At 38.7% G+C, this 22,745-nt stretch overlaps 2 protein-coding genes across 5 annotated transcripts in view; one reads left to right on the plus strand and one right to left on the minus strand.

The window, feature by feature from the left end:
- The window catches only part of OSBPL11 (oxysterol binding protein like 11), a 53,646-nt gene extending 41,466 nt beyond the window's left edge, over positions 1-12,180 (plus strand). For all 4 annotated transcript variants that reach the window (XM_058194959.1, XM_058194978.1, XM_058194968.1 and 1 more), the window contains exons 10-13: positions 3,144-3,330; positions 5,638-5,820; positions 8,272-8,425; positions 10,418-12,180. In XM_058194959.1, coding sequence (XP_058050942.1) covers positions 3,144-3,330; positions 5,638-5,820; positions 8,272-8,425; positions 10,418-10,495 — 602 coding nt within the window. In that variant the 3' untranslated portion in view covers positions 10,496-12,180. The remainder of the gene's footprint in view (positions 1-3,143; positions 3,331-5,637; positions 5,821-8,271; positions 8,426-10,417) is intronic.
- A 1,128-nt stretch (positions 12,181-13,308) lies between these two features.
- LOC131203859 (TGF-beta receptor type-2-like) overlaps positions 13,309-22,745 on the minus strand; it is a 49,911-nt gene continuing 40,474 nt past the window's right edge. Inside the window, exons 4-6 of the mRNA XM_058194579.1 lie at positions 22,255-22,396; positions 18,596-18,723; positions 13,309-13,873 (exon numbers count right to left, since the gene is read on the minus strand). Coding sequence (XP_058050562.1) covers positions 13,664-13,873; positions 18,596-18,723; positions 22,255-22,396 — 480 coding nt within the window. The 3' untranslated portion in view covers positions 13,309-13,663. The remainder of the gene's footprint in view (positions 13,874-18,595; positions 18,724-22,254; positions 22,397-22,745) is intronic.

Raw genomic sequence — 22,745 nt, forward strand, 5'->3', positions numbered from 1 at the left:
TAAATGAATCTGGCTTCCCCCATTGACTTTGCTAGGAAGCCAGTTGGGAAGGTTATAGATGGGGAAACACATGACCCTGGGACAGGGCAATTGTTATAAATTCAAGCCAATTGTGAAGCGTCCAAATGTTAATCACTTGCTGCAACAGTCATGCTGCAACAGTCATGTGAAAACTGGTCATGAGTCACTTTTTAAGTGCTGTTGTAATTTCAGTCAATAAAAATGGTTGTACGTCGAGGACTACCTATATGGGAGTTAAAGTTGGAAAGGGTCCTAGGAGATAATCTAGTGTGGTCTCTTGCCTAGTATGGGAATAACACTGTAGCATCCCTAACAAATGGCCATGCAACTACAGTGAAATACTAAAAGTGAAAGAAAGATCGGCACCTCTAAGGCACTCTGTTGTTTAATAGCTCCTATCCCTGGAAGTTCTTCCTCATGACTTAGTTGTAACTATTGCTCTGTAATTTATACCCATTATTCCTTTTCTATCTACCTGAAAGGCCCCTGAACAAATCTACAATGTCTTTTACGTGACAACACTTCATATACTTGAATTCAACTATTATGTCTCCGCACAGTCTTCCCTTCTCCAGAATAAACACATACAGTACTTCAACCTCTTTAAGTTTTTCCTTCCAGGCCCCTTATCATCTTGGTTGCAATCTTCTGGACATACCCTGGTTTGACAATGTCAGTTCCTCAGATGCAGCACCAAGAACTAGACATGATGTTCTAAATGTGCTCTTACCAATGTAGAATCGAGAAATGGTGTCCTCTCTTGATTAAATCCTTCTGTTGATGCAGTCTAGGACTGAATTTGCTTCTCTTGCAGCTGTATCACACTATTGTTTGTTTGTAATCCACCACTTCCTGAATTCACCCCTTTCATTTTTCCTTCCCATATGAAAGACTTTTCATTTATCTGTGTTGAAATTCACCTTCCTGGATTTTCTCATTGTTCTGGTTTATCAAAGCCCTTCTGATTTTGATACTGTCCTCTTTGCTATCCCTCCTCATTTTTATCTCACATGAATTTTTTTCTATTTACTAATTTCTCCTGCAAGTTGTTTATAAATATGAGAGCCTAGAATAGAACTCTCTATAAAATTTCTCTTTTAGTGACAAATTCCACAGCTACGACAGTAATGAAAAAGTAACTTTACAATCAATCCTCTCATTTATGACCTTTGCAGGTCCATAAACCAAAGGAAAGCTGAAGTAAGATCATAAGCACGGGGGGGGGGGAGCATTTTTGCTTAGTAATCGTTTCACTTAACAACAGAGTTGCAGGTCTCTTTTGTGACTTCTCTCATTCTGCTAAATGAGAACTACTTGTAATCATTCCATCTTGACATTATTCCCTTTATATATTTTTGTGTGGATATGATTGTTCTGAATCCAGCTAATGCCAGTATCGTCCAGTCTGTATTTTGCCATATTTTCCACTATGATATCAAGGGAGGCTCTACTGAATGATTTGCTGAAATTGGGCCATAATGTCTACCTCATTCCTGTACTTAATTTAATTGTTTAATCTAACAAAAAAGGAGAGAGACTGGATTGAGTTGCATCTCAAAATGTCGGATCTTGCCAAACAATGCATTTTGTTCTTGTCTGAGAAAAACCAGATTTTTTAAAAAAAATGAAGTATGAAGTGCCTTTTAAGTGCAGACAAAGACAATTGCTGTTCTAATTAATTGTAATAAAGGCTTCTCTAAACCACTGAGTTAGGAGAAATGTTTTGAGAGTTATAACAAGTTTTGTAATAGAGCTGGTATATAGGTTTTTGTTTTAGAAGCAAGATGGCTTTTAGATTTCATGATTGAAGATATAATTAATGTTGCTTCAGTCTCCACAGGTTTCTAATTTCCATATGTGATTTTTTTTTCCTGAGCAGATGTGTTTCATCCAGGTTTTTCCCCCAGTTTTTCTTCTGCTTGTGCATTCCTATTTATGTCACATCTTAGCTCTGTAAACCCTTTTGGTGAATCTGTAATATTACCTATAAATAATTGCTTTTGATGGTTGATGCATATTCAGCCCAGAACTAGCAGTGAAAAAAGCCAGTTTTGCTCCAAACCTCATGTTTGTAATATGAAGCTATATGGTAATATTTATGAGTTTGGTTTTTTGTTTTTAATTAGATTTTTTCTATCCTGTCTTTTACCTCAGAAAAGCATAAATTTAAGAGAGTGGGAATAATAGAAATCACTGCACAAAAAGCAAGATGTTCCCCAGATGTCCTGGACCAAAGAGCTAATAATGCTAGCCCAGCAGAACCATTTGCCATAATGGCTATGAGCAGACCTGGGCATTCTGCAGCCCTTGGGTCTCATCTGCTCTGTTAGGGCCTGTGGGCCACATTTGATCCTTTGGCTTCTCTGTCTGGGTCGCAGCAGTGGCAGCTCTATTGATTTGGCCAGTTTCCCATGCGGCCTCTTGGGAAAATTAATTGCCCGCCCCTGGCTGAGAGGATTGTGGGGTTTGCTGTTCATTTTGGCACCAGGTTGAGGTGGCCTTACTTTGGGGCTTTCAAACTTTTCCCAGACTTGGAAACAGTTAAAAAAAAAAAAAGTTGCCCAAACCTCTGGTCTAGAGAGGCAGAGTTTCTGAATGTTGGTGACAAGGTCCACTTTTTCTTCTGCTTTTTAGTGATGAAAAAAAAGGGGGGGGACACTCCCCAAAGGGGATTTAAGCTTTTTCATATGTTTTTCTTAATCCCATGGAATCTATTCCTCCCAGAACCCTAAAATTCTGTGGAATTCAGTTTGAAAAACCTGATTAAAACTGATCTAATTTTTTTTGCATGGAAGAAAAAAAACCCAGAAATGAATTACTTAATTTATCCCTGTTGGATAAACTGCCCAAATCCTGTTTTTTTCCTCTTTTTACAATGAATATGTTCCCTCAAGTCAAGTTTATCTAGTGGTACAAAGATGAGATAATTTTTGTTTGCTGTCATTTAAGTAATCTTGCATTGCAAAACTGACTGGTAATACAGAATAAGAATGATAGCAAAATGCAGGTTCTGCATAGAGTCCCAGCATAGACCTCTGCAACATCTTGTGATGTAACGATGGGAAAACACGAATTGCTTTTAGTTAATGTGGATTTCATATTTATTATTTTCTCCCTCACAGGTACTTTAAGTCTTCTGGAACTTGGAGAGGAATACACATTCTCCTTGCCTTGTGCATATGCTCGGTCAATTTTGACAGTCCCCTGGGTAGAACTGGGAGGAAAAGTCAGTGTTAATTGTGTAAAAACAGGATATTCTGCAAGTATTACATTTCATACCAAGCCTTTCTATGGTGGCAAACTTCACAGGCAAGTATTCCTGTTTGGCTGGACTTTTTTTTTTAATTGTAGCACTGTACAGTATTGTACATTGATTATGTGTGTTTCTGAAATGCTCTTGAAACGAGATACTAGAAATTATAGCACTTATGCCTCAATTCATCTTTTTGTTTATGCTGAAGACTTGGAAAATGCATCGAAAGAAATCAAAAATCATTTTTGTAAAATGCTTTTAAATTTAATTGCAAAGTAACTTCTACAAATTCTACAAATTTTGTCAGAATTATGTTCCAAGCAAAAATGTTCAAGCTTATCTTGACTCTAAGGCTATAACTGCCAAATAGTATGTCTGGATAGGTATTTACTTAGCTTTTTTAAAAAGAGGAATAATGGTTTTTTTTTCAACCTTATTTGAAGAACCTTAATGTATCATCTGGAGCATGTTTATCCAAGAAACAATACAGGTAATCCTCGGCAAACAACAGTTCATTTAGTGACTGTTCAAAGTCACAGCAGCATTGAAAAAAGTGACTTATGACCATTTTTCATTCTTACGACCATTGCACTGTTCCAGTGGTCAGGTGATCAAAATTCGGATGCTTGGCAAAGTCATTGGGGAAGCCCAATTCACTTAACAACTGGGTTATTAACTTAACAGTTGCAGTGATTCGCTGAACAACTGTGGCAAGAAAGGTTGTAAAATGGGGCAAAACTCACTTAACAAATGTCTCATTTAGCAACAGAAATTTTAGGCTTGATTGTGGGTTGTAAGTCGAGGACTGCCTATAACTGGTTTCAGTAATTTTAGGAATATTTAGGGAAATGGTCTTCCCAGTCCTAGTCTGAGAATACTACAGTATCCCAAGTTAAATTCTGCAGTTTTCTGCAGAACCTGATATTTCTAACAGCCGGTGGTCTACCAAGCCCGAATCAAGGTTTTCCAAGGATATTGTGATAGGTTTGACAATTTCTGCACTTATCAAAGGCTTCTCTACCTGCCAGTATTGCAGCTCTTCTTGGCAGTGGTGTCTTCATTTCGAAACATTTTCCCCAGCCCCTGAAATAGTGAAATGTCTAGTAATACACTTAGCATCCCTAGACACTTAGTGTATTACTTAGCAGCCTAGAATTAGATTAAATAAGAAAACCAACCATTTGATCTGTTCATTCAAAATCTAGAAAATGTTTATTGTTGAGTTATGCAAATATACTCACCGTTCCAGTGACTGTGCTTCTCCAGAAATCAGGGGATTGGTGTATGGTATTCTGGATGTAGTTTGGTCCTAAGTCATTCTATAGTGATAGGATCATAGTTTGGGAGAAAAACAGAACATTCTAGAAGGCACTGGGATGTTCCATACCCAGAACAAGTTTACTGAAATTAGACCCTTCCTTTGCAAGAAATCAAAATATTATAGCAGTGTTGCACAGCAGCATTTGGAAGTATTTGTATGTCTAGGTCACATTTTCCATAAGACTTTGGTTTCTTTTTTTCTCAGCTATTTTATTTGTCCTTAGGTGGAGAAAAAAGTATTCTTTAAATATTGCTGTAATAAGGAGTGGTATTCTTCAGAACTTTCTCAGGCATTTTACATTCACTGTACATTTCATAGGGAATATATTGCTAATGGCCGAAATTCTGCAACATTAATTGCTTCTTTGCTTAAATAACATTTTGTGATTTATTTCTGGCTGTGGTAGTATCATTTGTAGTACTAATTAACAGTATTATTTGAATAGTATAAGTTCTGTAGAACATTATATAAAATGAATTTAATTGATTGATACTGTAGGTGGAAAAGCAAGATAGATTTCCCTGATCAGAAAAACTTGCAGGGTTTTTTTTATCCATTCCAAATTTTACTGTCTATCAGAATGTATACTGAATATAATATCTCTCTTTAAGAGGAATCCGTAGTCTCAGCTAAACACTAAACTCTAAACAAAAATAAGTTTTGGTGGTATTTTAAACTGGGCAAAGAGCTGTTGTTATTTTATTCATTATACTTTTAACATTACTTGATACCACATGTCTTTAACAGTATATTTAAGATCCTGTATTGGTGATTATTAATACTAAAACCAATTTTATTTATTTTAAAATGCAAAATTCATTTTACATAAAGATCAGTGAAGAGATGGCAAAAAGTGAACAGTTTTCATTAGCATTGGAAATGTAAGTTGATGTTTTTTAATAGGGATGTAAATAAGATTGCAGTCAGTGGCCATTTATAACTGTGCCAAGTTCTGCATTACTTCTTGTTTATATAGTTGAGCAATATATCATTGTCATCTCCAGGTTATTTTTTATCATATCTTTTTTTCTGCTGCTTTCAGGGTCACGGGTGAGGTGAAGCAGAATGCTACTAACACAGTGGTTTGTAAAGTACAAGGTGAATGGAATAGTATCCTTGAGTTCACTTACAGTAACGGAGAAACTAAATGTATGGATTTGTCAAAGTTGTCTGTGACACGGAAAAGGGTGCGGCCCATAGAAAAACAAGGGCCATTCGAGTCCAGGTGAGAGAAACTGTTTTCGAAATTATCTCTTAATGGAACATAACTTCAGACGCCTATAGCAGGGGTCTCCAACCTTGGCAACTTGAAGCTGGCTGAGGAATTCTGGGAGTTGAAATCCACAAGTCTTCAAGTTGCCAAGGTTGGAGACCCCTGGCCTATAGTATGTAGCTCAGACTATACTATTCCGCTCATTTTAACTGAAGATCTTTATTTGACATTCCAGCGTTTGTACATGTGTTTTGTATGTCTGTTACAACAGGCAAATTATGGTCTGCAAGGAGCTTCCTCCTCAGAATACATTTAATTTTACGCTATTGGATCTCGGGGGTGGAGGGCGTCTACCTTAGCTGCTTTTAAAGAATAAAACTGGAAGTAGTTGGTTGTCCAGAAATATTTCGCTCCCATTCTGAATCACATCCAAAGGGGCTGGAAAATTGGCTGTGCCCCTTACTGGGATGTTACTATTTTTCTGGGGATGTACCTTCCAGTGTCTAATTGTTTGGAGAAGCAAGATGCAGCCCTTCACCAAGGAAAAGCTGCCTACTGCTATCCCAGGATCGTTCATCAATGTAACTTGTTCATTCAGTGCCACAGTCTGTTTCCAGTTGTATCTAACAATATATAATGGCAATAATTTACTCATCAAGTGTGTCCAGTTGTTAAATATTGAGTTTTCCAATCTTTTTTTTTAAGGGAGGCATATCAATATAGGAAATGCAAGGATGTCTTTAAGTGAGTGATAGTTTCATTCTAGTGCACACTGAAATATAACCAATAGTTGGGCATTTCCTTGTGTCTTTCAGTCCCCCTTTACATAAATCAGAGAGAAATCATCCCTTCTCTTAATTGGAAAACTAACCACAGATAACAGCTACCACATGTGGCTCCCCAGTGACACCAGTTATTTTTGGAACATGGGGTTTGGGGTGATCTTGAAATGCGATGCTAAATTCGTCATTTTGGGGGAGGGCTGGGGGGGGGACATAGTTTCTTGAACACTGGAAGAAATTAGAGATGGGCTGTTTGTTTAGTGGTACCGTGAGATTGCAGGTGTTAGTTGGCTAAAACTTTAAAAGGTGACCAGTGTTTCACCTTTGACCAGTGAATCCAGTGTTTCTCAATCTTGGCAACTTTAAGACATGTGGTTGGCTTCAACTCATAGAATTCCCCAGCCGGCATGCCTTAAAGTTGCCAAGGTTGAGAAATACTGTTCTAATCCTTTGCCCTTATAATGATTGCTTGAGCTGAGATAGGTCTGAGGGGGATATTTGTAAGATCAGGGGAGCCATTAGCAAAAAACCCCCAAAAGGATGAAACAAGTATTCATTCTGGTTTAGAGGCTCTATTTTTAGATAATAAAGTGTTTCGATGAAGAAGGTGACAATACCAGTTTCCGCCTCATGAAATGATAATAAGTGAATTATGGCAACAAGAATGGGACAGGGCTGAGGAAAATTTAAAGGGAAGGGAAGAGTAGATAACCCATAGTTTTAATCAATAGATTGTTGTGACCTAGGGCCAAGTAGTTATTACCAGATGCAATCAGTCCTAAACAAACATATTTTATTAGAACAGCTGAGAATTACTTCATTCTCAGCTTAGTCCAAATTAATTCCAAAACAAATTCTTCAGGAAACAGTTCTTCCGCCTTATCATAAACTTTTGTCTTCTTTGGCACCCTGCCAAAGGCTTTTCTTGGCATAGCTTCACAAAGTTCAGAAACAAGAGACACTGACTAGAAACAAAAGTAGTAACGTTGCTTTCCTACAAAGAGCCCAAGAGCTGTTGCTGCTCTTTTAAGCTTTATGGTAGGGGCTAATCATCTCCTGGCCTTACTCCCGAGTTGTCCTTTTTGCTTTAGCTGCTCTTACCTTCTGGCAGCTCTTCACATGTGTGCACTAGAAACAGGCTCCTCTTGTTCCTCTGCCTCTCTGCTATCTGCCTCTGGAGGCTCTGGAGTCCATGCATCGCTCCCAGATGACCCTGGCCCCATCTCTGCCTCTGACGCAGAACCCTTGTCCGGGCCTTCCCCTGACTCCAGGACTGACCCATTGTCCTCCCCATTCTCCTCACTGTCCGACTCTGCTGCCAGGTCCGCAGACTGCTGGCGGACCACAACAGAGATAAGAAAAGTTTCTTTAGCAAGAGAAGGTATTCCAGGACCCAGTTGAGAGGCAAAGCAGATCTGGACAGCTGTTGGAAAGAAGCAATTTATTTTCAGCCTGCTAATCATGCAATGCTTGAGAACTGACACAGGTTTTTGGTTCAAATAAATTCACGATTCCAGCACCTGAAGGACAGTAAGGGCAGGTTCCTGGCGTATTCAATAAATAGTCTTTTTCACCTCATGCCACCTTTTTACACTCATTCTGGTTATACTCATGGTCTTGCATTTAATAAAGGTGGCAAACAGCCTCAGTTTGAATTCCCTTCCTCCCTGTCCCAATTCAGGAAACTCTGGCAACACGTGACGGAGTCCCTGAGGCAAGGGGACATTGAAAAGGCCACAGAGCATAAGAAAGCCCTTGAAGAACAACAGCGAAATGAGGAGAGGCTCCGGATGGAGACAGGCACCCCGTGGCAGACGAAACACTTTGTTAAGGATGTAAGTAATGAAACATAAAGAGCAGAAAGGTGAACCTTGAAGCAACAAATAGGGCTGTTGCTGCATGCTTAGCTTTGAAATACCACGGAGGCCTCAACCACTGTTCCCCTGTATGAGTTTCAAGGCCTGCAGCAGATATGAGGGTATCTTTCCAGGAGGGCATTTTCTCGTGCCTATTTTTATTTCTTGGCATTGCACACAGTCTGTTATCTAAACTAGGGGTCTCCAAACTTGGCAACTTTTAAGTTAAGTTGTGGACTTCAACTCCCTGAATTCCTCAGCTAACAAAGCTGTCTAAGGAATTATGGGAGTTGAAGTCCACAAGTCTTAAAGTTGCCAAGTTTGGAGACCCCTGATCTAAACTAGAAGAGCAATGCAAGATAAGTTTCTTCTTCCATAGATATGAGATGGAAACTCCTCAGCCAGTGCCCGGCGAGCTTCTTCAGATATATTCAGGTCCCCTTACACTTTTCTCTCTCTGCTCTGGACATGTTTGCATGCGCAAAGGAAGCTGAGAAGAGATACGATGGCAGTGAGCAGGTTGCAAGCGTTGCTCTCTTTCGTTCTGCTTCTATTCCTCTCCCCCCACCCACTGCCCAAAGTATATTTTCCCTAGCCCCAATACAGATTCACACCTCTTCTATTTGGTTTACACGTTTTCAAACGTAACCTTAGTTCGGCTTCTTTGTAGAATCATAGAGTTGAAATGGGGGGGGGGCAGTTCCAGCAACAATCTTCTGTCCAGTGCAGGGATCCATTTTTAAGGCTTGTGAAGATAGATAGTTGGGCACATACTTCAGAGGGAAGCTTAATAAATGCTTCTTAGTTTGCTTTTCTGGCTCCTCCTGAACTGAAATCTACCTTGTGGTAACCCAAGACTATTATCCCATTCTAGACAAGGTCATGGCTTTCCTCCAAGTGAGATCTCCTCAGGTGATGAAGTGTGATCACTTCATCTGCCCCTTTTACCAAGGCTTATTTTCATGCCCATTTTTCTTAGACTTTTCTAAGGTCAAGTCTTTGCTCACCTGGTCGTTCTCGTAGCCCTTCCCTGTATTTTTTGTATAGTAGTTCTAGGACTGAACACAGTATTTGGGGATGAGGTTTAAGCAATACGTAATGTAGGATAATACGATAAATGTTCAGAGGAAGGTTTTGGTCAGTCTGGCCTGTTTATTTCAGCATTGGTTCTGTAAGTATTAAAATCGATTATACATCTCAGGGGAAAGGATAAAAGTATACATTAATGTGAGGACGTTAAAAGCCAAATTGCTAAAATTTTATCTACTTCCTAGCATGGTAGGTAGTCCACAGCATGGACTACTTAAAATACATCACAGTTACTGACTACAGTTCCTTGTCAAAAATTAAATTGACAAAATGCTTTCGCCTTCTCTTTATTTTTATTGCAAAAATGTTGTCTAATCTCAAGATTGTAATATACTTCATCTTTCTCCTTTCTGAATTGCTGGTGGAGATTGGCAGCGACTAAGAGAGCTCATGGCTGGAATGGGATTTAACAAGGCAGCTATATTGATTTATAATACAAGTCCCAGTCGTTAGTGAAAGCGTAACGTGCTAGATAGGAAAATGTCTCAAAACTGGCACTACACTAGACTTCCTGCTGCGCTTTGAAGGTTCAGATAACCCATTAGCACTTTTAGATCGAATACAACCCATCGTTTTCTTCTGTGAGAATAAAGTCATGGTGTCCGGGGCTCCCGTAACCACTTTTTTCCCTGTCTCCATTCACGTCCACCAGAGGGTGGTCTTCCCTTTAAGTTTTAAACCATCCACCATGGGTTACAATGTCCAAGCTTGGTCTGCTATGGCTTTCAGCTACAGCGAGTGGGAATAATCAGGTTATAGTTTGGGATCTTATGGGTTAATGATATACAAAGATACAGACTATTTGATGCTTAACGCAACATCTGTTTGCTGTTGGGTTAATGTGGAAACCATTCAAATATTCAGTGTGTTCTCTCTTTGCAGGGAGATGGCTGGGTTTATTATAACCCCCTCTGGAAAAGGATGCCTGCAGTACAAAATCATGAAATGGACACTAACTAGACACATTTCTTCATAATAATTCTTCTCTTTTGTCTAATCTGTACAACTTCCAAAATGCTGTATCTTGACTATGAGTCCTTTTGGATTTTTATACAATTGCACAAAATTAAATAAGCAGAAAAAGAATAAAACTTTTAGGGCACTTTAAAGTTGTAGGAAATCAAAAGGTAGGAGAGAGGACATTTCCGGCTATGTTTCTGCTCCGTCATTTAAAAACCGACCACCTTTATCTAGCACTCAACATTTTATTTGGACACTGTCTTTTTAAGCACACTCTGCAAAAGCTGCCTAAGATTTCTTTTTAAAAAACCAACCAACCAACTAACCGACTTAGATGCAGAGGCATTGAGAATTGGCTAGGCTATTTTGCTCCAATGGATATACATCCGGAATAAAACCCGAACAGTGTTTTTAAAAACTGGGGTTCAGTTTGCATATCTGAACTACTTTAGTGCTCCTGTAAAGAGAAGCCACATTTTTGCTGCTTTGGATTACCCTTTGCTGAAAATCATGAAGAGGAAAACTTTTCATAGATCTGACCATGGAATCAGTGTTATGAGATGCCTGGATCAGAACGTGATACTAATTTTTAAAGTTGTTTCTTGGAGGGCAGTGCGTGCATAGCTGTGGAAGAATGGGGGATTCGTGTAAGCTACATCATATTTAAAACATTGTAGTGTAGATTAGAATTGTTAAGTAAGGGTTTTTTTCCCCCTCCTGCCTACAAAAAATAAAATAAAGTTGAAGAGGAAGATGGGGGCAGAGGGTAAAATTCAGACCAATTTCCAGCTGATTTCTTTTCCAGCCTCATTTCCTTCCTGAGCTGTTTGTAATTGTTTCACGCTGTAAATACCATTAAAATATTTAGTCTCCTTATAAAAGAAGATTGAGACTTAATTATGCAACTTCTTTTTTTAAAAAAGTTATTTTATCTCTCTGCCCCTCTCTCTCTTTGCTCTCCTAACTCACTTGGCAAAAGTGAGTTAGTGTTCTGAGCTGTCCAGGCGAGTAAATTTCCTTTCTGATCTCCGTTCAAGATCAAGCATTTGTATGTGCCCATCGAGTAGAAGGACTGTACCTTTAATTTTTCTATAGTACCTGAAAAGGCTTGCTTTTTTTGCTGTGGGGGTGCATACAAAACCAAATGCAATCTGATATCAGGAAGCCATGGTCAGGTAAATGTACCCCTTGTTTTTATATTACCAATGTTTTATTGAAGTCCAAGAATTGCTGGCAATTAAGAATAGTACTGATTTATGGCTTTCATTCTTATTACTATGAGCTACCTTAATTTTTCTAAGAGTTGTGCCTTACTCTATTTCTTATGATGTAGTCTTCCAATCAGTGTATATACCATAGTCAACAACAACAACAACAAAAAGCCTCTCCCTTCCATCATGAAAATGTGTGCGTATGTGTGTTTGTCAAGTGCTTTTATTTTTCTTCCATACACAGGGATATATTAATATATTTAACCACCCAAATGTGGTTAAATAACCACGCTTGTATTCCACAAAGGCTAAAAAGAACTCAGAGGAATGAGCTGCATACAGGTTGATGATATTCCCTTGTATTTCTTTTTTTTTTTCTTTTTGTCGTGAAATGCACTGAAACCTTACTGTGAGTTGTGTATGATACCATGTGTGATTAACGGGGAGGGACGGAAATAAAATGATCAAAAGGAACTTTTTGTTTTCTCTGCTTTAATAATAATGTAGTAATCAGCGCTGTACTTGGGGCTACAGAGGGTGGATGCTAAATTTCCTAATGGCTTTTAACTGCTGATAGTATCTCTCTTCTTCTTCTTCCCTTAGAAAAATTCACATGCCAGTTTATGGTGACTCTAGGTAGTTGAATGAGATCTCGTAAGCAAGCGCTCAGCTTTCAGGATATTTAGAGTTCTGTTGAGTAACAATGTACTTTCAATGAAAGGTGCCAATCAATGGGGGAAAAAATATGTCAGACAGTTCATAATTTTTAACAAATTTATCCCAAAATAAGTTTCATCAGTTTCAATAGAACTTCATTTTGGTTACAATACACATTGCGCACAGTCAAATATATGTAAATAACTGAAACTTATGCATGTAGAAAGTTTTATGATGTAATCTAATTGTAACCCAAGCTTTATATCAGTCCAATGGATGCCCTGAATTCACGAGGAGAACTAAGGAACTTGAATGAGAAGGATGTTTGTGCTGAAAAACCCTAACTTCTATTTAGGGGTCCACATGAATTGGCTTGAAATTGATCCGTTTGTTTATGCTTCTTAAATATAGAAGAAGAAGAAAGAATTAAAGAGCAAGCGACTCACATTTTCTTCAGTTAAAATATGGATTCTGGCTGTAATGGAGAAAAGACTGTTTCTAAGTAAAATTCACAATAATTTACTTCAGGATTGGGCTGGCAGATTTAGATTTTGGGTTCATATTGGTTAACAGATTTTTTTAAAACGATGTAACAGAATGATTCACAGCAAAGACATTGGGTTAATACATTCCAAGAAGTGATTTCTAAACCATTCCTGAAACCCATAATGGCATGGTTCCCACATATATAAGTCATAAATCATGGTTTATAAACTGTGATGGCGGTTTTTACATGTCACATTTAAACCAAAGCCAAACTGTAATCTGGCTTTGTGCATTATCTGAATCTGTTTTAAAACTAGCAAATCTGTGAAAAAAAATTGGTTTTTAAAAAATAAGAAAGCTCAGCTTTCACAAAGTTAATTCCTTTAAAAAAGTATTCTTTAGAAAAAAGATAGACTGGGTCAATATTTAGTCCATCTGGTAGAATTAATATTTAAGAAGAAAAATGTTTTAAATGCGAAAACAAATGCCTTGTGTATTAATGTATCTGCTTTAGCATGAGTGGTCTTTATTCACACAGCAAAGTTTACCTATGCCCTTATAGTACCACTTTCCACTTTTCTGCTGATGTGTAATTAGCAGAGCAATTCATTCTTGGAGCCCTGTTGCATTTCACTGTACATTTTTAAAAAGTATTAAATGATTAATATTCTGTGTTGAAGGAAACCTTAATATAATCTAATATAAATGGGTCTTACACATTTTTTTTAATCTGTCCAGGAGACTAAATGATGGGGCTGATATTTCTTGGAAGACATGCCTTTTTGGTGGTTCTGTCCTGCTTTTATTTCTCTAGTCATTGGATGTTCCTGTCATTATTTTGGTTCTCATCTCTTGAACAATCCATTTTGTTTGCTTCGTTGTTGATGTTGTTGTTGTTGAGAATGTCATCACAATCTGTTTGTTCCATCAAGTTGAATCGCTCTGCAACACAATGGGCTGTAAGTCTAGCTTCGGGGTCATGATCCCAGCATTCTGTGATGGTGTCACACAGAAAATGCATCCCCTGAAATGAACAAATAGGAAACAATTGTGTAACTTCCATTTTAAAGCAGATCATGCTGAAAATCCATACAAATAAGATTCCTAGATGAAACCCATTTACTGGAAATTTCATGCAGGTGAATTTGCAATATTTAGACATTCTAATTTCATAATGGTAATATTGTGACCAGGATTTACTCATTTGCACCATAAATATGGTGGGATGAGGGTTCAGTGCAAATATAGTAGTACCCATGCTTAATTGTTGCCAAGAGACATCTCGTTTATTGTCAACCTCTCCCAGTCCTTTCCCTAGTGTAAAATTTCCATTTGATAAAACTGTAACACTCAACCATTCTACAATGTTGGTTCCACAATTAAAGCTACAATTTATTTGAAAGTGCCATATTTTATTTTAAGAGACAATTGCTTGAATTCAAGACTACTCCCTCTCAACCACTCCAAAATCAGCCAGCTAATCTAACAGTACAAACAAACTTTTAAATGTCCACCATCCCAACTTGACAATGACAGATCCTCATGCTGTTGTCTCCATCTTATCCCCAACTTCCTGCTAAGGCATCCTAAAGTAAAGTGGTCTTAATTTATTCTGGGTTGGAAATGATGTTTTCTTTCCCCAAATGCAAAATTTCTCATATAGATAATCTGGGGTGCTTCATTGACAGGTTTGGAGATGGCACCTCCAGGACTATGATCTACACAGGTCCAACTGGATTCATATTTTTCAGTGCAGGTTCTTTGGTTCCTGGATGCTGTAGGAGTCAAGGCTAAGTGGAAAGCACATGAAAGTAGCTATCTAAATGTAGAGGGCAGAAGAAATTACCACGAAGGATACAAGAAATAGTCCCTATCATGGCAACTGTCAGATATATGGAGTTTGAGCCCAGGTCAAGAAAATAATTTGAGAAAACTTCACTCAAAGACTGATGGGGGGAAGCACATTCAGACTTGCAAGTTTTTGTTATTGTAATTGTTACAATAAAAGTAGTTCTGACGTATCTATTTTTTAGTCTGGTCTCCTTTGTAAAGCTGACATGGACCTGGAGCCCCAGCTGAAATCAATCTTCAAAAGTCTTCACCATCTATCTATATAAGCATACTTGCACGTGTGTTGTACATGTATGCATGTGCATAGATTCAAAAGCCACACTTCAGAAGTGAAGAAGCAAGACAGAGCACACAAATACATCCAGCAAATTATAACTTATACATTATTTTGTTCCTTCAAGTCCATGTGGATTCCTTAGTGACTGCCTGGACTAGTCTCTGCAGTTTTCTTGCCAAGATTTTTGCCTAAAGTGGGACTAGAAATGAAAGACTCCCAAGTTTATAGCTTGGTGCCCTAATCATCACGTGCCTCTAAAATAATCTGCCTTATAAAATCTTCATGTGCATATTTATTTATTTATTTATTTATTTATTTATTAATCACATTTATATACCGCCCTATCTCCCGAAGGACTCAGGGTGGTTCACAGGCAAGTAAAAAACATATAAATACAAATTAAAATAACAATTAAAAAACTTATTCTAAAAGGCCGAATTATTAAAAAGTAGTATAAATAATAAAACCCATTGAAAACCAAAATAAATTTAAAATCTAATCCAGTCCTGCGCAGATGAATAAATATGTTTTAAGCTCGCGACGGAAGGTTCGGAGGTCCGGAAGTTGACGGAGTCCTGGGGGGAGTTCGTTCCAGAGGGTGGGAGCCCCCACAGAGAAGGCCCTTCCCCTGGGTGTCGCCAGACGACACTGCCTAGCTGACGGCACCCTGAGGAGTCCCTCTCTGTGAGAGCGCACGGGTCAGTGAGAGGTATTCGGTAGCAGTAGGCGGTCCCATAAGTAGCCCGGCCCTATGCCATGGAGCGCTTTAAAGGTGGTTACCAAAACCTTGAAGCGCACCCGGAAGGCCACAGGTAGCCAGTGCAGTCTGCGCAGGATAGGTGTCACACGGGAGCCACGAGGGGCTCCCTCTATCACCCGCGCAGCCGCATTCTGGACTAACTGCAGCCTCCGGATGCCCTTCAAGGGGAGCCCCATGTAGAGAGCATTGCAGTAATCCAGACGAGACGTCACGAGGGCGTGAGTGACCGTGCATAAGGCATCCCGGTCTAGAAAGGGGCGCAACTGGCGTACCAGGCGAACCTGGTAGAAAGCTCTCCTGGAAATGGCCGTCAAATGATCTTCAAAAGACAGCCGTTCATCCAGGAGGACGCCCAAGTTGCGCACCCTCTCCATCAACTGTTCTGCCTCTAACACACAAAATAGGCTTTCAGATACTCTCTGCTTCCTCCTCATAGTAACAAACCATGGAAATGGAAAGGGGTGGCTACACTGAAAAGGAAAGGAAAATGAAGCGAAACTGAACAGAGATGAAGTAAGGGACACTTACTGTATTAGCAAAAATTTAAAATTCAGCAGGCAAATGGCTCTTTCGAAGCAGAAAGGCTAATCTTTAAAGGCACCCAAGTGTTAATTTATAGGTACCTGGGGGTTTCCTTTGCTTATCAAATCTTCGGCTGCCTAAAGGGACTCTACTAGTCCTTACTGGGGAAAAAAAGTGATGGAAAGAGAGGATAGTTTTGAAAGAACAGAATTTTTTTAAAAAAAGAAATAACTAGCTGTGCTTCAGAATTCTGCATTCCAGCTTTAAAAATGAGTCTTTGTACGAACAGCTAGTTTTAGGAGATATTTTTTTCAAAAGATTCTAGCCTAGATGATGAAATGATAACAGATTTTATTTCTGCAGTTACATATAAGCATCAGAAAATGGTAGCAAAGCTGTCTCTTAATCAGTTCTTGTAAGCAAGGTGACTTTTCCATTTTCTTCCTTTTCAAATTGCACTTTTTTATTTTGCTTGCTGAACACAGGCTCAAACTAGCCTAAGTTTCTCCCAAAGAACAACCGCATATTCTGCCTTCCCACTGTAAACTTATCCATATTCTGCTATCAGGACAGACAGACATTCGGATTATACCTAGGTTCAACATTGCAGATACAGTGCATTCAGACAGTATTCAGGCCTCTTCACTTTTTGTCAATTTTGTTATGCTGCAGCCTGATTCTGTAGTTGTTAAAATTTATTTCCCCCCCTCAATCTACACTTCATAATGTGTATACCTCATAATGACACAGTGAAAACAGAAGTTTAGAAATGTCTGTAATTGTATTAAAAAGAAAAAACTGAAATATCACATTGGCATATTTCTGGTTTTTTTTTTTTTTGGCAGTACTGTGTGTAGCTACACTGGACAGAGTGGATTAGTGGCTAAAATGCTGAGCTTGTCGATCAGAAAGGTTGGCAGTTCGGCGGTTCAAATCCCTAGCGCTGCGTAACGGAGTGAGCTCCTGTTACTTGCCCCAGCTTCTGCCAAGCTAGCAGTTCGAAAGCACGTAAAAATGCAAGTAGAAAAATAGGGACCACCTTTGGTGGGAAGGTAACAGTGTTCCGTGCGCCTTCGATGTTTAGTCATGACCATGGAATTGTCATCAGACAGCACTGGCTCTTTGGCTTAGAAACTGAGATGAGCACCGCCCCCTAGAGTCGGGAACAACTAGCATGTATGTGCGAGGGGAACCTTTACCTTTAACTTTATGTGTAGCTTAATAAGAAAATGAATTTCAACAACCTCATGTTATTGTTAGATACATTGTATGGATTATTTCTACATGCTCATGACATTTTTTTTGCAACATTGGATAATTATTTCATTGCCTAACTTGATACAGATATTTCAACAATTTGTTAAATATTCATGTTATAAATTAATTTGAAAAATTAATTTAGTTTCTTTGATATATGATAGATCACTGCAAGAGGTTGCCTTTTGCTTTCTGTACGGAATATACTAAATAATTAGGATCACATATCACAAAAACATTTCAAAACACGTGGAAAGTAATATGGTTAATGTTTATTTTATTTATTTTTATTTTATTAAATTTTTATACCGCCCTTCTCCCGAAGGACTCAGGGCGGTGTACAGCCAGAAATAAAATACAAGATATATACAATTAAAAGAAATTAAAATATAGCAATTACTAAACGGCTGATAGTTAAAAATGAATTTAAAATTTAAAATAGATCAGGGATCTCCAACCTTGGTCCCTTTAAGACTTGTGGACTGGCTGAAGGGCTCTGGGAGTTGAAGTCCACAAGTCTTAAAGGGACCAAGGTTGGAGACCCCTGTTATAAATAAGATTGCTATGGATATTAATAGATGGATTAAAATTCCATCAAGCTGGTAGGGCAAGATTAAGGTTATTAAAATTAATAGTTAACTACTCTCGAGCAGATTTATATTTTAAGAGATTTTCAATGTTAATTTTTGAAGGAATAATTAAACAGAAATGGATTCTGCGATGCACTGCTTGTTTCTGCTGGCACTGGAATGGCTGCTGTTTTGAAGGGAAAGGAAAAAGGTACAGAAAAAAGCTCTTTGATAGTTAAATCAGATTGCCTTTGGCAAGAATTAACTATGAGTAATATAATTTCAAAAGCATTAATTATATAATTACTTTGTAATTAATTATACAGCTATAAATAATTATAACTAATTAATTTAGTGATACAATTGCATTGATCTTCTTGGTTGCAAGAAGGTGGACATTCAACCAAAGAAAAGATTCTACTAGTGGACTTCCCATTACTATCTTTTAATAATTTTATTAAAATAAGCAGGATAGACATCACATTGGTCCGGAATGGCTTGAGAACTCACCTGGTGGGCCAACCAGTTTGTTGGTATCTCTGGTCGTTCTCGACCATACAGCACAATGTCTCTCATAACTTCCATACAAGGTCGCTCTCGGACCTTTGATCCAAAGGGTGGTTCGTAATTCTTCACCTCTACAATAATAGAAGAAATCACAAAATATGGCATTGCTGTAAATCAAAATACAGGGAGGAAAAGCCCTACATGCTCATTTCCTGCCTGCTTATTGGTTCCATGTTTAGATGCTATCAAGCGGCTGCAGATAAATCAACCAATTAAATATCTGAGTTTTGCCACTTGCATAGCTAGGTCCATGTCTCTGCTGGTTTCTTCATAGAACCGGGTAGAATATTGTGCAGCTGGATTCAGGAGGTGATGATTTGTTCTCGGAGGAAGAGTCTTGTACCTGCTTCTCAGAAAAAGGAGGTGGGGCGCCTTCTCCTGAGGAGTTCATGTCTTGATAGCACCATATTTGACAAATTTCTTCTTGTCTGAAATTTCCTCTTTTAGAGGAAGTTTGTTGAGAAAGTGGTAGGCACTCTATTGACAGAATAACAGAGTTGGAAGGTGTCAGAATATTCATGAACTGGGATAGGCATGGCAACAGGTCATCCACTGGGGGCTGACTGGGAAGACATGGTAGCCAATGAATAGGCATAGCAACTGGGTCAGCCAATGAGGGCTGTTTTGGAAGCAGAAACTTAAGCAAGAAGTCTGGGCGTGGCTTAGCTGTGTTAAGCTCTGGGTCTGTCTGCTGAATTGAAACTAAAACTCATCTCTGCTGTTCTCTCCTCTGCCTGTGTTTTTTGCCTGTTGGAAACTACCACATTGGAAGAATCGGCTGTTGGTATTGTATGTATGATTATGTATATAGAGAGAATTAATGAATCAGTTATTTGTGTGTGCTTTCTGGGTTTGATTGCTGTTGGAAACTGACAGAAGGGACCTTGGAGGTCTTTTAGTCCAACCCCCTGCTCATGCAGGAACCTTCAACCTTTTTATTTATTTATTTATTATTTAGATTTTTATACCGCCCTTCTCCCGAAGGACTCAGGGCGGTGTACAGCCAGATTAAAAACAGTACAATATACAAATTAAAACAAAATTAAAATAACATATTCTATAAATGGCCAAAAATTTAAAACCGTCAAATTTGACCCATAAAATTCATAAAAATACCCCGATTAAAATTATTAAAATTCAAAAAGTTTAAAAATTTAAGCCAGTCCCGCTTGGATAAACAAGTGCGTTTTCAATTCATGGCGAAAGGTCCGAAGGTCAGGTAATTGACGCAAACCAGGGGGAAGTTCGTTCCAGAGGGTAGGTGCTCCAACAGAGAAGGCCCTTCCCCTGGGGGCCGCCAGCCGACATTGCTTGGCGGACGGCACCCTGAGAAGACCCTCTCTGTGCGAGCGTACGGGTCGGTGGGAGGCATAAGGTAACAGCAGGCGGTCCCGTAAGTACCCGGGCCCTAAGCCATGGAGCACTTTAAAGGTGGTAACCACCACCTTTATACCTACCACCCACTTTTGTATCTCTGTTAGTAGTAAAATTTTCTAATCGCCCACCGGTTCCACAGTAATGGTGATTTATAAAGTGTATCGTCGTTTGCGCATGGCTCTTGCGCACCATGGATTGGGTTTGGGGGGGGCAGCGGCTACCAGCTCTGCTTGTCTGTTACAGCTGGGTGGTGTGGGGGGAGATGCGTGAGCTATTCTGGGACGAGACTATTTTGTTTGCGGTCACGCTATAGCGCCATTTAGTTTCACTTACGTAACGTGAACTAAATTTATGTGCGGGCGATACAAATAGTATATTTTCAGAAATTTAAATTGTCACAGGGAATTTTATGAAAACCTAATGAAAATGTTTTTAAATAATGTTATGAATTTTTTTAAAAAAGTCAAATTAAAAAAAAAGGAAAGTGCTTCAGTATCGGACAAATTCCCTACTGCCCACCATGAAAGCCGGAATGCCCACTAGGACAGTAGGGACCAGGTTGACTACCACTGCTCTATATCATTTACAAAGGAGTCTAGAGGAGATGAATTGTCTGGTCAGGAGTCTCCAACTTTGGCAACTTTAAGCCTGGTGGACTTCAACTCCCAGAATCCCCCAGCCAGCAAAGCTGGCTGGGGAATTCTGGGAGTTGAAGTCCACCAGGCTTAAGGTTGCTAAGGTTGGAGACCCCTGGTCTAGGTCTCCCTTAGTTGGGATTCAGGCCTAGTCATGGCATAGAAACAAAATTAGTCACTTTAGTAGATGTCCTTCATCAGGACTTGGATGGTAGAAATACATCCTTCTCAGTAGACCTTTTAGCAGTTTTCGCTGTCATCTCCCATGATCTCCTTCTGGACCACCTGCAAAGATTGAGAATAGGAGGCACTATCTTGTAGTGTTTCCATTTCTACTGTTTTTGGAATAGTCATGGGAGATAAGTAGTGGAGTCCTTGACCACAGACCAACAAACCTGGTCTTCTTTCCTATGTTATTTAACATATACTATATATGACAACTGCTGGCTGAAGTATAATCTGCTGCTGATGTTTGATTCACAGACTGATAAGTATTCAGGAATTTTTGATAAACAGCCTGTTCCTTTATCAAGGAAATGAACTGCATATCACCATTTCACAAGAACGCCTTTAGAAAGAAGCTAAAAATATCTCTATCCAAATATATTTATAGTTCAGTTGCTGAAATTCTATCCGTTACATCCCAATAAATCTTGTTAAAGAAGGTAAATCTCGCTTGGGACAATTACGTATGATTCAGACAGCTGCCAATGAGCCCCGCTCCCTCCAAAAGGCATTTGATTGTAAATCAGCAGGATTCAGCAGCACTTTGAACTGGTGATGCTGTAGAAGTCTTGAACTACACCCTGGAATCTTCCTTCCTCCCTCCCTGCCTCCCTTCCTTCGTTCCTTCCTTCCACCTTCCTTCCTTCCTTCCTTCCTTCCTTCCTTCTTTCTTTCTTTCTTTCTTTCTTTCTTTCTTTCTTTCTTTCTTTCTTTCTTTCTTTCTTTCTTTCTTTCTTTCTTTTTCTTTCTTTTCCTTTCTTTCCCCATATCTGATTATTTCCAATCCTAACCATTTTGGGAATTAGTAAGAGAGTATTATTGTCCCTACAAAATAATTTTCATTCATTCACTTCTGTAGAGATTATCGTTGAAACAATATATCATTAATATCGTATAATCCTCTTGACTGTTTTCTCCAAATCTAATGAGTCTTGAGACTAATGTCTATCAGCGAAGATGATTCTGAACTCCGCTAAAGTGGAGAACAATTTTAATATAATTTAATGCTAGCAATTATTTCATAGTGGGTAAGTAGTGCAGTCCCATGTGAATTGCATGAAACTGTTTTGCAATGAGCCAAATAACCCAGTCATTACTCTAATGTTGATTTGATGGTTCTTGGATATAGGTGACTTTTCAATTTAATGACCAGATTTCTTCTCTACTGGACCTGGAACGTTTTCCATTTCAGGAATGCATTTTCCCATGCCCTCTGGCCAATACTTATTGGAATAAGCAGATGGAAACAATATTTTCAATAATAATTTGAAAATGATTTTTATTTATTTATGAAAATGAAAATAATTTGAAAATTCCCCTCCTTTGGTCCAGAAAAAGATGATTGAGAAATGTTGATTGCCTTACCTCCTATAACATCACACCTGGACGCTATCTCCCATAAAACCAGAGCCATGGAATAGACATCCATTTGTTTAAAGGATTCCAGATCTTCAAGGTTCACTCTGGATTCCAAAACCTCCGGAGCCATGTATCTGGCAGTACCCACCTAATGATAACCACATACAGATTAAAACAGGTACACGTGTGTAAGTGTGAGAGAGAACCCATGTTAATTTAAAGGCAACACTAAAAGCTATGACGGATCCATCCCATCACATGAAATGTCTTGTCATAGGCTTTGGCTACAGAATAAAATACACTTTTAAATCACCATCATAAAATATGGAACATCTCCAATCTTTAATCTTGATGAATGTATGTTGTCTTTTTATGTACACCGAGAGCATATGCACCAAAGACAAATTCCTTGTGTGTCCAATCACACTTGGCCAATAAAGAATTCTATTCTTTATTCTATTCTATTCTTCAGAATTTTGCCCAAGAAATATGTTACC

Source organism: Ahaetulla prasina, chromosome 1 (assembly GCF_028640845.1).
Source record: "Ahaetulla prasina isolate Xishuangbanna chromosome 1, ASM2864084v1, whole genome shotgun sequence".
NCBI classification, from domain to species: Eukaryota; Metazoa; Chordata; class Lepidosauria; order Squamata; family Colubridae; genus Ahaetulla; species Ahaetulla prasina.